Here is a 17,241-nt window from a genome sequence, read left to right on the forward strand (position 1 = left end):
TCATTGGAAGGACATATTTAAAACTCTACTGCATATATGATTATTATTATGATAATTATCAATAACCTCAGTTTTCAGATCCAGCAGTGTGGTTTATGTAGCTGTTGGTTTGAACACATGCAGCTATGTATGTCTTGCCAATGTGATTCAAATTATTATATCATTCAAATAAATTATTTTTCTTGCTTAACACTGATTTTGTCTATGGATGTCCTTTTGAATTTTTTCTGACTTGGGGTGTATTCATTAGTGCCCACCATGGCAAAACGGTAGCAAAGTGTTTTTGCCATGGAAAACATTTTTGCAATGAAAATGAATGTCTCTTATTGACCAAGTTCAGGTTAGTCCCTCCTCATTTCAGTCGTTTGATTCATTTAGTTCCTAGAGAATACAAACAACCCTGTTATCATATCTGTGTTTCCTGAATGAAAGAACATTGCTGGTGATAGCGAAAGAAAATCTATGATCAGTACAAGACAAATGAAAAGTCATCCGTAACTTGAGAACTGTTTTGATTTCATTAGCGTTTTGCCTTTTTCAATCACCAACATAGATTCACATACACTATTTACATTCATATAACCCTTCTGTGTTTGGGTGTGCTCACTTTCTTCTCCAGTCTGCTTCAGACTGTGTAGTTAAACCTCTCCAGTCTGCTTCAGACTGTGTAGTTAAACCTCTCCAGTCTGCTTCAGACTGTGTAGCTAAACCTCTCCAGTCTGCTTCAGACTGTGTAGTTAAATCTCCCCAGTCTGCTTCAGACTGTGTAGTTAAACCTCTCCAGTCTGCTTCAGACTGTGTAGTTAAACCTCTCCAGTCTGCTTCAGACTGTGTAGTTAAACCTCTCCAGTCTGCTTCAGACTGTGTAGTTAAACCTCTCCAGTCTGCTTCAGACTGTGTAGTTAAACCTCTCCAGTCTGCTTCAGACTGTGTAGTTAAACCTCTCCAGTCTGCTTCAGACTGTGTAGTTAAACCTCTCCAGTCTGCTTCAGACTGTGTAGTTAAACCTCTCCAGTCTGCTTCAGACTGTGTAGTTAAACCTCTCCAGTCTGCTTCAGACTGTGTAGATAAACCTCTCCAGTCTGCTTCAGACTGTGTAGTTAAACCTCTCCAGTCTGCTTTAGACTGTGTAGTTAAACCTCTCCAGTCTGCTTCAGATCGTGTAGTTAAACCTCTCCAGTCTGCTTCAGACTGTGTAGTTAAACCTCTCCAGTCTCAAGATGATGGACTAGAGAAGTTATCCATATATCAATAAATATATAGCCTAGGTTTCATTGTAGTTTTTTCCTACATCCAATGTATTCATACATTAAATATATAATTTACATTCGTATATTCCTTGCCATGTTTAATTAAACGGTAGCTTTGTTTTCTTACCTCTGTAGTGAGCAGAGTCTGCCTCAGACGGTGTAGTCTTGTGTAGTGGTGGTAGTGTGTCTGTATTTCAGACTTGTGTAGCGGTGGAAGTCTGTATTTCAGACTGTGTAGTCTTGTGTAGTGGTGGTAGTGTGCCTGTATTTCAGACTTTGCACCAGTGGAGGCTGCTGAGGGGACGACGGCTCATAATAATGGCTGTAATCGAGTCAATGGAATGGTATCGAACATGTGGTTCTTATGTGCTTGATACCATCCCATTGACTCCATTCCAGGCAGTACTATGATTCACCCTCCCCTCAGCAGCCTCCACTGCTGTTTAGTGGTGGTAGTGTGCCTGTATTTAAGACTGTGTAGTGGTGGTAAGTGTGCCTGTATTTCAGACTGTGTAGTGGTGGTAGTGTGCCTGTATTTCAGACTGTCTAGTGGTGTTAGTGTGCCTGTATTTCAGACTGTGTAGTGGTGGTAAGTGTGCCTGTATTTCAGACTGTGTAGTGGTGGTAGTGTGCCTGTATTTCAGACTGTGTAGTGGTGGTAGTGTGCCTGTATTTCAGACTGTGTAGTGGTGGTAGTGTGCCTGTATTTCAGACTGTGTAGTGGTGGTAGTCTGCGTTTCGCTCAGATTAAAATGTATAACTAGAGGGAGGGTATTTCTTTAATAAACTGAGTTCCACAGAGACAGCTCATTATTAAAATCCAAAACAAACTTACGTAACATAGTGTTCATCCCAAATGGCACCCTAATTCCCTACATAGTGCACTACTTTTGACCAGAATCCTATGGGCTCAGGTCAAAAGTAGTGCACCACATAGGGAAAATGATACATTTTGGGACATACATGCATCTGAGGACTATGGCCCTGGCTGTAAGAACCTACTGGAGTCTGTTGCCACCTAGTGGAAATATCGCTCAATGACATCACACTGGATCTAAAAGTTACTACGCTTTTATTGATGCAGTCCTGATCCTAGAATTCAAATTCCATGGAATTGGCAGCAGTTGGAATGTTGAATGTTGAAAATCCCTCCTGTATGATGAAAGTGTTCTCAGTCAAAATAAAAAAAGATATGTTATACATGACCATAGCGGCAGGTAGCCTAGTGGTTAGAGCGTTGGTCCAGTAACCGAATCCTCAACCCTCGCTATTGAATGGCAGACCCTGGCCGTGACCTCACTTTCCAAGGAATAGGATATGCAAAAAATACATTTCCAATTCACACATGCGTATTAATACACACTTGTACATGTGTGAAATAGGACAAATGCAAGCACCCATCAAATTATTATGATTTATTATTATTATTATTGTTATAGATACATCATGACACAATGCTATTTGCAATGGAAAATCCCAGTAATCACAGAATGAACTAATGCAATACAGACTATTTTGTGCTATTCTGGGTTTTTCATTTGTAATCTTAAATTGTTTTGCTAATGAATAACTACCCCTCCCTAATCCGGCTACTGCAGTACCATTATGATACGATATATGTGTGCCAGTGTGTAAAAATATGGTATAACATACAAATGACAAAACATTATAGATTACCTGAGGTTACGCAGGTCGGAAATTGATCCGTGTGTGTGTGTGTGTGTCTGTGTGTGTGTGTGTGTGTTACTATTTATCAGGGTTCAGTAGGCTAAAAGTGATTACCAACTCCGTCTCACTCTCGCACGCAAGCACACACAGACACACACACAGACACACACACACACACACACACACATATGGACAGTAGGACAGACTGACGAGAACGCAGGCACCAGGGCTAAACTGCCAAACTCCACGTTTCCTGTTTCTGACAGCAAAGAGCGCACAGTGCGTTATCTGTCACAGAACACACATACACACACACTCTTTCTCTCTCACACACACATCCAGCGGCCACAACAGCAGCCGGCACAGGAAGAACTGAGCGCTATCTTCAGAGAGATAGAGAGAAGCAGGAAAGAGAGAGAGGGAGTGTGTGTGAGAGAGAGAGAGAGAGAGAGAAAGAGAGCAAGAGAGGGAGTGTGTGTGTGAGAGAGAGAGGGAGTGTGTGTGTAAGAGAGAGAGAGAGAGAGGGAGTGTGTGGGTGAGAGAGAGAGAGAGAGAGAGAGAGAGGGAGTGTGTGTGTGTGAGAGAGAGAGAGAGAGAGAGAGAGAGAGAGAGAGAGAGAGAGAGAGAGAGGGGGGAGTGAGTGAGTGAGTGAGTGTGTGTGTGAGAGAGAGAGAGAAAGAGAGAGAGGGAGTGTGTGTGTGAGAGAGAGAGAGAGAGAGAGAGAGGGAGGGAGTGAGTGAGTGAGTGTGTGTGAGAGAGAGAGAGAGAGAGAGAGGGAGTGTGTGTGTGAGAGAGAGAGAGAGAGAGAGGGAGTGTGTGTGTGTGAGAGAGAGAGAGAGAGAGAGAGAGAGAGAGGGAGTGTGTGTGAGAGAGAGAGAGGGAGTGTGTGTGTGTGTGTGAGAGAGAGAGAGAGAGAGAGAGAGAGAGGTGGGTGGGGGGGACCACACAACAAAAACCTCATACTATCCTCTCTTGACTGATGGACAACTCTACACATCAACAGTTACTGTCTAAGCAGTGAGAGGAGGAGAGGATAGGAAAGAGAGGAGCGCTAAAGAGAAGAGTGTCAAGGAGGCACACCTCGGTCCCCTCTCTGAGTTTTTAGTCACTGATGGAATATCTTCTTCAGTGATGCAGATGGAGCAGCCTGTGCGGCAGGACATGCAGTTCTACTACGTGGTAAGTCTGTGTGTGTGCGTGCGGGTGCATGCACATGTATGTGTTTCTGTGTGTGTGCGTGCCACACTTTCAACCAAAAGTAGTGCACTACATAGAGAATAAGGTGCCATTTGGAATAAGGCTATGTTTGTCCTCCTTACTCAGTACACTTCATTCAGTGCACCTTGATCATGTTCCCTTTGGTCTCGTTTCCTTATGGCTCTTCGTTTAATTAAGCTCAATAAACTTCAGGGTCACTTTAGTCGACCTTTGGAACAATATTACTATATTGCTGGCAATTGTGAATGAATGAACTTCTCACCGTCATTCTTACTTTGTGCGTTAGTGCTAACCGCCATGTTACATTAATATTGAAAGGAGAAAACCGCTTTTTCAGCTTGTGTTTGTGTGTTTATAGAAGTAGGACAAGGGGTTTTATATTACTATATCAATACAGTGAAATATACAGTAACTAAAGTACTTTTACATTAAGGTTAATGTATTTAAAGTATATACAGTTGAAGTCGGAAGTTTACATACACCTTAGCCAAATACATCTAAACTCAGTTTTTCACAATTCCTGATATTTAATCCTAGTAAAAATTCCCTGTCTTAGGTCAGTTAGGATCACCACTTAATTTTAAGAATGTGAATAGTAGAGAGAATGATTTATTTCAGCTTTTATTTCTTTCATCACATTCCCAGTGGGTCAGAAGTTTACATAGAATCAATTAGTATTTGGTAGCATTGCCTTAAAATTGTTTAACTTGGGTCAAACGTTTCAGGTAGCCTTCCACAAGCTTCACACAATAAGTTGGGTGAATTTTGGCCCATTCCTGCTGACAGAGCTGGTGTAACTGAGTCAGGTTTGTAGGCCTCCTTGCTCACACACGCTTTTTCAGGTCTGCCCACAAATGTTCTATAGGATTGAGGTCAGGGCTTTGTGATGGCCACTCCATTTGACTTTATTTTCCTTAAGCCATTTTGCCACAACATTGGAAGTATGCTTGGGGTCATTGTCCATTTGGAAGACGCATTTGCGACCAAGCTTTAACTTGCTGACTGATGTCTTGAGATGTTGCTTCAATGTACCCACATAATTTTCCTCCCTCATGATGCCATCTATTTTGTGAAGTGCACCAGTCCCTCCTGCAGCAAATCACCCCGACAACATGATGCTGCCTCCCCCGTGCTTCACAGTTGAGATGGTGTTCTTCGGCTTGCAAGCCCCCCCTTTTTCCTCCAAACATAACAATGGTCATCATGAACCAGACTTGTGGAGGTCTACAATTTATTTTCTGAGGTCTTGGCTGATTTATTTTGATTTTCCCATGATGTCAAGCAAAGAGGCACTGAGTTTGAAGGTACTCCTTGAAATACATCCACAGGTACATCTCCAATTGACTCAAATGATCTCAATCAGCCTAGAAGCTTCTAAAGCCATGACATACTTTTGTGGAATTTCCAAGCTGTTTAATGGCACAGTCAACTTAGTGTATGTAAACTTCTGACCCACTGGAATTGTGATACAGTGAATTATGTGAATGATGAATTATGTGAAATAATCTGCCTGTAAACAATTGTTTGAAAAATTATTTCTGTCATGCACAAAGTAATGTCCTATCCGACTTGCCAAACTATAGTTTGTTAACAAGAAATTTGTGGAGTGGTTGAAAAACGAGTTTTACTGACTCCAACCTGAGTGTATGTAATCTTCCGACTTTATGGGATGCATAGTAGTTTGTGTTTACTAGTGTTTTAACAACCTCAGATTGTCCCTGAGGGAGTGCCAATGATATGAACTCATTCATGTATTTATGGTTCAGTGAAGTGACTGACCGCATGCCACTGTGGTATTTTGGACACAGTAATAGCAGAATAGCTGCAGTCATACTGCACGGTAACTGCGATCACACTGCAAAATTACTGCAGTAAAACATTTTTGTTTTTGTTTTGGACTGCACTCTGACTGCAATCTTCTTTTTAGATTCGTGTCTGGAGCATCTGTCTTAGAGCGTCATTTAACCCGGGGATTACAACACACATAGTATTCTTCCTGGCAGACAGACAGACAGATACTTTACCGCTGAGACGTGTTGTTTCTAGATTAACCAGTAATCTGCCATAGCTAAATCCATCGAGATGGAGTATTTTTTTCACTCTGCAATAATCTGCTGTTTTTATTGGTATGCACTCAAACGTTCGATATGTGTGTGTGTGTGTGTGTGTGTGTGTGTGTGTGTGTGTGTGTGTGTGTGTGTGTGTGTGTGTGTGTGTGCGCGCGCGCGCGCGTGTCAATATTTGACGTCCGTTGCTGGTGGTTAGGATATTGCCTAACGTCTTGGATGCTCAACCGTATAATGAGCACCATATGCTAATGGAAGGAAGTGGGGAGGAAGGGAAGGATGGAGAGAGTAGGAGAGAGGTGGAGGGAAGGAGACAGAGGGAGAGCGTGAGAGAGAGAGAGGTGGGATGGGGTCGGGTGAAGGGAGTGGTGGAAGAAGGGACAGGCGGAGATGCCGGAGTGAAGGGAGTGAGGCGGAGGGAAAGATGGAGGATGGAAAGAGGGGGGGAGTGAGGGGTCGAGGTGGGAGAAGGGAAGTGGCATTATGCAAGGAAGAAGAGCGAGAAGGATACTGTACCGTATGCATCACTTCATTAGCGTGATTGCAATCCTACTAATTTAATGGATGGACAGCAACCGTCTCACTTCCTGTTTCTTCTGCTTCTTACGCTGTTCACTGTGTTTATTCTCTCAGACAATCAAGTTGCTTTCTAATTGTGTTATGCGATAATCTCTCTCACGATCTAATAGCTACGTAATGTTTTTCAGTGTTGACAACATAATAGGCCTACAATCATATTGACATAATGCAACATAATATTGATTGCCCTCCTAACTGAAGTGGACATACTAATCTAACCAGGTGGTCTATTGTTTTGTATTCACTGCTCTCTTCCAACTCTATTTATGGTATCAGAAGAAAACTCAAAGCTGTACTATGTACTATGTACATATGTACATATGTTCTTCCTCTTATGTACTATACTATGCACTGTACTATGTACTATACTATGTACTATACTATTTACTATACTATGTACTATACTATGTACTGTACTATGTACTATACTATGTACTATACTATGTACTATACTATGTACTATACTATGTACTATACTATACACTGTACTATGTACTATACTATGTACTATACTATTTACTATACTATGCACTGTACTATGTACTATACTATGTACTGTACTATGTACTATACTATGTACTATACTATGTACTACATTACTGTAATGTCTAGATTAGTTACTTTGGGCCAGAGTCACCCCACTGAATACTTTCTCAAATTGAAATGAGTGTAAATCTACCTTTTCCTGTCATCCTGAGAAAACCTGGCAGTGGAGCCGGATGGAGAGAGGGAGAAAGAGACGGAGGAATCTCTCAAGAGGTAGGAAAAGAGGAAGGAAAAGTTGAGGTTCGAAAAATATTCCTACCAGCTGACGTCAATAAATCAACCATCTACTCAAATGTACGACTCTACTGGGCTGGATACCTCTTCTTGAATTAGTGCTAACACGCACACGCACACACACACACACACACACACACACACACACACACACACACACACACACACACACACACACACACACACACACACACACACACACACACACACAAACACACGCACACACACACACACACACACACACGCGCGCACGCACACACACACATCAACAGAGACGTTACTCTTCTGGAGTGCTACTGTGGAAAACGTCTTGGGTACATATCTCCTTGTGTTTGCTTGACTCCCCCGTCTCTAGATTTATATGAAGGAGTTTGTCTCAGGACACACAAACAACACCCAGAGAGAGACCCGTACACACACACACACACACACACACACACACACACACACACACACACACACACACACACACACACACACACACACACATCAACAGAGACGTTACTCTTCTGGAGTGCTACTGTGGAAAACGTCTTGGGTACATATCTCCTTGTGTTTGCTTGACTCCCCCGTCTCTAGATTTATATGAAGGAGTTTGTCCCAGGACACACAAACAACACCCAGAGAGAGACCCGTACACACACACACACACACACACACACACACACACACACACACACACACACACACACACACACACACACACACACACACACACACACACACACACACACACACACACACACACACACACACACACAGAGAGAGAGAGAGAGAAAAATACACACACATATGTATGCAAGCACACACACACGGATCTGCACATACACGCTAACACAGCATCACAGCAGGCTACAGTACTGTACGTTCTTCCAGTGTCTCTCTGCCTTCTGAACACTCAGTCCCAGTGTGCGTGTGGGTGTGTTAGTGTGTGTGTGTGAGCGATGAGTCTCTGCCTTCTGAACACTCAGTCCCAGTGTCTCTGTAGCGTGCGATAGTGTACACTCCGAAATTGTTCTCTGACTTTCCCTACAACCCTGTGGAAAGGGTTGTACATGGAACCCAAAATGGTTCTATCTTGACCCAGGGTTCTACCTGGAACCAAAAGGGGCAAAGATTACTCCTATGGGGACAGTTGAAGAACCATTTTAGGTTCTAGATAACACTTTTTTTTAAAGAGTTCATCTAGTAATACTTATAAACGGTTTGTTGCTAAGGTAAATATTGTATTTCATTTAGTCTTTGTCCTGAGACAGGAGTTTAGAAGAAGCATCCTTATATTGGACTTCTATTATCATCAAAGAGAGGTTGAGTATCTCTTTGCTCAATCATTTGTTGTTGTTCTTGGTTGGATGGTGAGCCACCCAGAAGCATTTCTTTGATCCTGAGAGGTGCACAGCAACTAAATTATTGACGGTTTCTGACTCACAATGTCCGAGTACAAATACTTTACGTGCTGTACTTTACTTAAGACCCGTTTAGACGCCCACAGTCAGCAGGCTCAACATCAAAGCCCCATCTCCGCCAGTTTCCCCCTTTCCTCTCTATTCCCAATGGAGGAATTCACACTGGACACAAAATAGCGCCCGTCTCTCTGCAGCTTTTATCACAAGATGGATGGCCATCCGGGTCTGTGGCACCATAGAGGAAGAGGCGAAAATAAGCCTACGATGTGAGGAATTTTTGTATGGAGAGAGTGTCGAATTTGGTCAACAAAAAATGTAATTGCTAATTTGCTACGTGAGGGTTATTTGATTGAATAGAAGCATGTAATGCTCAGGTGGATACGAATGAAAACGACTTCATATCGGTGTTGTGCCTGTTTTCATAGAGATAGATAAAGGACTTATCATGGATATAACTGGTTTTAGCATGGACATTGCCATTGAGGGCTTCCACCATTTTAAATTAGTCAACTGGGTGGGGATTCCAATGAGTTGGGAGCAATCAGCCAATGAAGAAAAATAGAAAATAGAAAATTGACTACTTTAAAATGGAGATAACCTTAATGGCGCTGTCCATGCTGTCACATATGTTATAATGACACAGATACAAAGATGAGTCCTCTATCTAGCTCTATGACTTGTTGTTCACACACGTATCTGCCATCTCACTGGCTAGAATGGTCACACCTCCTCCAGCCTGCCTTCCATCTTTGAGGAAAAAAGCGGTCTATTGAATTTCTTGTCAATATAATAGACAATATTTGGTCTGCCTCTCTGATGACCACTTCCTTTTTACCTTTGACCTCTACCTGTCTCTTCCTGTTCCTGTCCGTCACTCATTGTACGATCTGATATCCCTATAGCAGGGTTCCCCAACTGGCAGCCCGCAGGCCATATTTGGCCCGCGTGTGGTATTATTTGGCCCCCCAAGTGTATATATATTTTTTGTTGTTGGACATAAAAGACTAAAAACACTAGGAAATCAGCTCCAATTGATTTTAATTTAAGAAATCTGTTCCCAAGTATTCCCACGCATTATAGAAAGAAACTTATGATCGTATACAAATGTAAGCAAGGTTTGAAATGATTATGTGGCGGGACACAATGCAAATAGTCCGGGTAGCCATTTGATGACCTATTCAGGAGTCTCATGGCTTAGGGGTAAAAGCTGTTGAGAAGCCTTTTTGTCCTCGACTTGGCTCTTCGGTACCGCTTGCCATGCGGTAGTAGAGAGAACAGTCTATGACTGGGGTGGTTGGGGTCTTTGACAATTTTTAGGGCCTTCCTCTGACACCGCCTGGTGTAGAGGTCCTGGATGGCAGGTAGCTTAGCCCCAGTGACGTACTGGGCCGTACGCACTACTCTTTGTAGTGCCTTGCGGTCGAAGGCCGCGCAGTTGTCATACCAGGCAGTGATGCAACCAGTCAGGATGCTCTCGATGTTGCAGCTGTAGAACCCTTTGAGGATCTGAGGACCCTGCCAAATACTTTTTGTCGTGCCCTCTTCACGATTGTCTTGGTGTGTTTGGACAATTCTAGTTTGTTGGTGATGTGGACACCAGGGAACTGGAAGCTGTCAACCTGCCCTATGGTCTGATTATATAGTCTGCATTGGTCTCTAGTCATTGTCATTCATAAATCATTGATAGGTACACACACACACACACACACACACACACACACACACACACACACACACACACACACACACACACACACACACACACACACACGCATGTACACACACACACACAGAATAGCTAAAGACATATTCTAAGAACATGTATAAATAAGTCATTATCTTTAATGTCCAGTCAATCTAACTGTAAGGAGACCTCTGACTATGACTAGATTACTACACATGATCTATTGAATGAATATGCATATAAATATCGGTTTCTTTTAGTGGTTAAGCGATCATAATTGATCTTATTCCATAATGCTTTCTCTGAATGTATACACTGTCAGTAACAGACCTCGGTCATGACCCTCTATCAGAGAGGGTGCACACACACACACGCGCGCGCACGCACGCACGCACGTACACACACACACACACACAGAATAGCTAAAGACATATTCTAAGAACATGTATAAATAAGTAATTATCTTTAATGTCCAGTCAATCTAACTGTAAGGAGACCTCTGACTATGACTAGATTACTACACATGATCTATTGAATGAATATGCATATAAATACCGGTTTCTTTTAGTGGTTAAGTAGTGGTTAGCAGATCTTATTCCATAATGTTTTCCCTGAATGTATACACTGTCAGTAACAGACCTCGGTCATGACCCTCTATCAGAGAGGGTGCACGCACGCACGCACGCACGCACGCACGCACGCACGCACGCACGCACGCACGCACGCACGCACGCACGCACGCACGCACGCACGCACGCACGCACGCACGCACGCACGCACGCACGCACGCACGCACGCACGCACGCACGCACGCACGCACGCACGCACGCACGCACGCACGCACGCACGCACGCACGCACGCACGCACGCACGCACGCACGCACGCACGCACGCACGCACGCACGCACGCACGCACGCACGCACGCACGCACGCACGCACGCACGCACGCACGCACGCACGCACGCACGCACGCACGCACGCACGCACGCACGCACGCACGCACGCACGCACGCACACACACACACACACACACACACACACACACACACACACACACACACACACACACACACACACACACACACACACACACACACACACACACACACACACACACACACACACACACACACACACACACACACACACACACACACACACAATAATCTAATAACTATCAGGCTGATGCTGAATGAGCATCCAAAGGAATGTAGGATAACATCTCCAGATAATACCAGAAATGTTGGGTATGCAATACACAAACATTCACACATATACCGCAAACACACACATTAGTGCACTATATCGTCCGGTATTGGGATAACCAATAATAGTTAGCATTGAGTTCAGGGTAAATCCATTTGAATTCAATCCATTTTTGACAGCAACCCTTATGGTTTGAACAAAACATTCCATTCATACAGTATTTGTCCAATGTGGAAGTGCCTACAAAGTTACTTTATGGACCTGAATGCCAAAACATTCAAGAGATAACAGTGTTCAAAGTTGATTCCTTTTGCATACTCCACCCTACAATGAGACATACATTTCTTCATTACTGGTAGAAGAAAAAAAATGGCTGAGATTGACCATTTTTGTTTTTTTACCATTAACATAAATGATCTAAAAACGTGTAAACTTCAATTTTTTTCGTATTCTCATATGTTGCATATATTTTACATCATCTGAGGTTTTTGTGTTCTCTTGAAGACAAATTCTCTTGAATGCAGGGTAGTTGTCGTGTTTGGCTGATAAATGTTCTAAAATTGGAATTCAATTGAAATTTCAACTTTCAAATGTTACCACAAAGATGGTTGGAGGTCCAGACTTCAGAGAATGTTGACTTGAATGGGAATATCTGTTGTTTTAAATTATAATTATAGTCACAGAGACAGAGATAATAGAATAGACATGATCATGTAAGTTGACGTTCAACAGTGGGTGGACAGGCGGCCATCTTTGTGGTGGTAAATAGAGGTACCATTCAAATTCAATTTAAATTGGTGTAAATTGCATAAATTGGTGTAAATCGGATAAATTGCAGAACAGGTTCAGAACTTTTGTAAAACAGCACAGTTAAAAATATATGGCAAACAGAAAACTGGATGGTCTTTAGAAATAGATGGGAAGGGTTGAGGGTAGCTGAAGGATGGGATTAAAAACAAACAAAAGAGATCAGTCGTCCTGGTCCCTTTGCAGAAAAACAGCCCCAAAGCATGATTTTTCCACCCCCATGCTTCACAGTAGGTATGGTGTTCTTTGGATGCAACTCAGAATTCTTTGTCCTCCAAACACGTTTTGAGTTTTTACCAAAAAGTTATATTTTGGTTTCATCTGACCATATGACATTCTCCCAATCTTCTTCTGGATCATCCAAATGCTCTCTAGCAAACTTCAGACGGGCCTGGACATGAACTGGCTTAAGCAGGGGGACACGTCTGGCACTGCAGGATTTGAGTCCCTGGCGGCGTAGTGTGTTACTGATGGTAGGCTTTGTTACTTTGGGCCCAGCTCTCTGCAGGTCATTCACTAGGTCCCCCCGTGTGGTTCTGGGATTTTTGCTCACCGTTCTTGTGATCATTTTGACCCCACGGGGTGAGATCTTGCGTGGAGCCCCAGATCGAGGGAGATTATCAGTGGTCTTGCATGTCTTCCATTTCCTAATACTTGCTCCCACAGTTGATTTCTTCAAACCAAGCTGCTTACCTATTGCAGATTCAGTCTTCCCAGCCTGGTGCAGGTCTACAATTTTGTTTCTGGTGTCCTTTGACAGCTCTTTGGTCTTGGCCATAGTGGAGTTTGGAGTGTGACTGTTTGAGGTTGTGGACAGGTGTCTTTTATACTGATAACAAGTTCAAACAGGTGCCATTAATACAGGTAACGAGTGGAGGACAGAGGAGCCTCTTAAAGAAATAGTTAAAGGTCTGTGAGAGCCAGAAATCTTGCTTGTTTGTAGGTGACCAAATACATATTTTCCACCACAATTTGCAAATAAATTCATTAAAAATCCTACAATGTGATTTTCTGGATTTTTTTTCTCATTTTGTCTGTCATAGTTGAAGTGTACCTATTATGAAAATTACAGGCCTCTCTCATCTTTTTAAGTGGGAGAACTTGCACAATTGGTGGCTGACTAAATACTTTTTTGCCCCACTGTATATACAGTATATACACAAAATATATGGGTGATTGGAAATGATGCAGACAATTAAATTGATGGAAGCTACAATCCTTCTGCGCTATTAAGGCTGATCTACCCCCTAAAAAAATAATAATAATAATAATAAGGGTAACAAAAAATGTAAGAAATACTCAGATTACTGTGCACGAAAACAATGACAATACCACTGTAGTTTCTGTGAAGCCTTCATATACACTGAGTGTACCAAACATTAGGTCCCCTTTTGCCCTCAGCACAGCCTCAATTCATCGGTCACGAACTCTACAAGATGTCGAAAGTGTTCCACAGGGATGCTGGCCAATGTTGACTCCAATGCTTCCCACAGTTGTGTTCGAGTTGGCTGGATGTCCTATGGATGGTGGATCATTCTTGATACACACGGGAAACTGTTGAAAAACCCAGCAGCGCTGCAGTTCTTGACACAAACCGGTGCGCCTGGAACCTACTACCTACCATCCTCCGTTCAAAGGCAATTAAATATTTTGTCTTGCCCATTTACCCTCTGAATGGCACAAAGCTTAAAAATCCTTCTTTAACCTGTCTACACCCCTACATCTAGACTGATTGAAGTGGCTATAACAAGTGACATCAATAAGGTATCATAGCTTTCAACTGGATTCACCTGGTCAGTCTATGTCATGGAAAGAGCAGGTCTTTTTGATGTTTTCTATACTCGGTGTATACTGCATATGCCAGCGCTGTGTTGACACGACTATTTGGATATTTGGACTTGATTTTGAACTGATATTTTGAACTAGGACTTGATATGGAACCACGATTTGTAACTAGTCGCTATCGTTTGGAATTTTTTTGAACAATTGTTTGCTCTCGTAACACCCGCTGTTGTGCCTTTTATGGTCTCATAGCTGAACATAGCTGAACATAGCTGAACAGGACAGCGTTCTGTTGGAACATGGTTGGCACTTTGTTGGCAGTATCCATAGCCGACCCATCATCGGACTGTTAGTCAACAATTTAATCTGTTTAAGCTGGCAACCGGGGTCAGAGTGAAGGACACCAACCACCATTTTGGAGTCTATCGTACCGAAGCCTACCATTGGCACTTGACCGAGTCTGTATGCCAACAGTGTTATCTAGCATAACATCCGACTAAATAAGCACAGCACAGGAGAAAAACTGCACCCAGAAGGCATCAGTGGCAAAGGAGAGGGGCAATGTTAGGAGATGATGGGTGGGTTATGTTAGAGTATGTCCTGTTTAGAGAAACGCTGGTACCGTGGAAATGAACCTGTTGGGTCAAATGTATAGGTGCAAGAGTTTTCATAACATTCAAACGCATCGGTTCCAAGCCCGCATCAGTTCCAATGGAATATGAGGGGTGGCGGTGGGCTACCTTTTGCAAAGCATGTTTGGATGAAACACTACTGAGTTGATCAGCCAAACCGATCAGCGGGTTGTTCTCTGACGGGTGACGGGTGGGGTTAGTTAGAGTATGTCCTGTTTAGAGAAGCCCTGGCATCCTCCTCGCTGGATCTTTCTCTCCCTCTGGCACTTCCTCTCAGAGACCTCTGGGGATAGAGTGATAGAACAGCAGGATGACAGAAAGAGAGTAGAGAGAGACAGAGTTAGAGAGAGTGAGAGAGAATGACAGAGAGAGAGTAGAGAGAGACAGAGTTAGAGAGAGTGAGAGAGTAGAGCGAGAGAGAGAGAGAGAGAGAGAATGACAGAGAGAGAGAGAATGACAGAGAGAGAGAGAGAGAATGACAGAGAGAGAGAGAGAGAGAGAGAGAGAGAGAGAGAGAGAGAGAGAGAGAGTATGACAGAGAGAGAGAGAGAATGACAGAGAGAGAGAGAGAATGACAGAGAGAGAGAGAGAGAGAGAGAGAATGACAGAGAGAGAGAGAGAGAGAGAGAGAGAGAGAGAGAGAGAGAGAGAGAGAGAGAGAGAGAGAGAGAGAATGACAGAGAGAGAGAGAGAGAGAGAGAGAATGACAGAGAGAGAGAGAGAGAGAGAGAGAGAGAGAGAATGACAGAGAGAGAGAGAGAGAGAATGAGAGAGAGAGAGAGAATGACAGAGAGAGAGAGAGATAGAGAGAGAATGACAGAGAGAGAGAGAGAGAGAGAATGACAGAGAGAGAGAGAGATAGAGAGAGAATGACAGAGAGAGAGAGAGAGAGAGAATGACAGAGAGAGAGAGAGAGAGAGAGAGAGAGAGAATGACAGAGAGAGAGAGAGAGAGAGAGAGAGAGAATGACAGAGAGAGAGAGAGAGAGAGAGAGAGAGAGAGAGAGAGAGAGAGAGAGAGAGAGAATGACAGAGAGAGAGAGAGAGAGAGAGAGTTTGAGTTTTAAATACTCTTTATTGGGTCTGGGGGCCCACCACACAATAAATACTCATACAAAACCACAGTTACACATCAATTAAAAACACAACTCCAATTCCTCCTCCACAGTAACAAAACACAACAGCCTCTGAATACCCCATATACTCAAAAACAGATCGATATTGTTGACAAGTTTATAATAAGCAAACTCAACCCTTAGTCTCGCTGCCAACATTCCCTCCAGCATTCCCACCACATCCACAGACCCCTGTCCCCGAATGCTGTTCTTTCGGGTCTTCCATATCGCTAATTTTGCTGCCCCTAACACAAAATTAAGCAACACAACTACACCCTTTTGACTGAACCTGTACTTTGGCCCAAATATATACAGTTGGGAAGAGAAAACCTCTCCCAACGTTGAGAACCAATCAGTGATCAGATCAATCATCCCAACCAACCTGGGACACAGTAAAAACAGATGTGCCAGAGATTCATCTTCAGCACAGAATGGACACCCCTCCCCAACAGTAGGGTCCAGGTGTACCAGATGCATGTTGGTGGCTATAGCTCCATGTATTATCCTCCATTGGAGGTCAGCTGTCCTCTTATCAATAGGCAGTTTATACAATGATCGCCAACAGCCTTTTGGAGAAGCACCTGGACCAAGCACATCCGCCCACCTCGTCGATTTTACCCCTTCCAGGGAAGAGGCATGGGACACCTTCACACATGTTCTGTACATAGCCTTCTTTCCCACCTCGTTGAACTCCCCCAGCTCCGGGGTATCGAAGGAAAGCAGCATCCCCGCGTCCTCCTCAAATGCCCCCATCGCAGCACTAACAATCAGTGCAGGGAACACATAATCCAGACCCTCCTTCCACCGATCAGAATTGGAAATGTCAGTCACATACTGCAGATGAAGCACTGGCAAGGAGTCGCAGACCTCATCGACGACCTTCCTCAGTAGGCGAGATGATCGGATCCCCGCTCTTTCTCTCAGCTCCTCCAATCTGCTCCTGCTCCGCATCAGATGACCCAGCTTGGTACACCCCACGCCTAATAGGCATGAACGTAGGCTAGCTGAAACCAGAACACGGGACTGGATGGCAGTGTTATGAAAAAGA

The 17,241-nt window shown here is 43.5% G+C and overlaps 1 protein-coding gene across 1 annotated transcript in view; it reads left to right on the forward strand.

Moving 5' to 3' along the window:
* The first annotated feature begins 4,020 nt into the window (after positions 1–4,020).
* Positions 4,021–17,241, forward strand: part of LOC139378811 (rho GTPase-activating protein 6-like) — a 100,682-nt gene continuing 87,461 nt past the window's right edge. The window contains exon 1 of the mRNA XM_071121329.1: positions 4,021–4,097. Within this exon, the coding sequence (XP_070977430.1) occupies positions 4,050–4,097 (48 nt within the window). The 5' untranslated portion in view covers positions 4,021–4,049. The remainder of the gene's footprint in view (positions 4,098–17,241) is intronic.

Source organism: Oncorhynchus clarkii, chromosome 21 (genome assembly GCF_045791955.1).
Source record: "Oncorhynchus clarkii lewisi isolate Uvic-CL-2024 chromosome 21, UVic_Ocla_1.0, whole genome shotgun sequence".
Taxonomy (NCBI): Eukaryota; Metazoa; Chordata; class Actinopteri; order Salmoniformes; family Salmonidae; genus Oncorhynchus; species Oncorhynchus clarkii.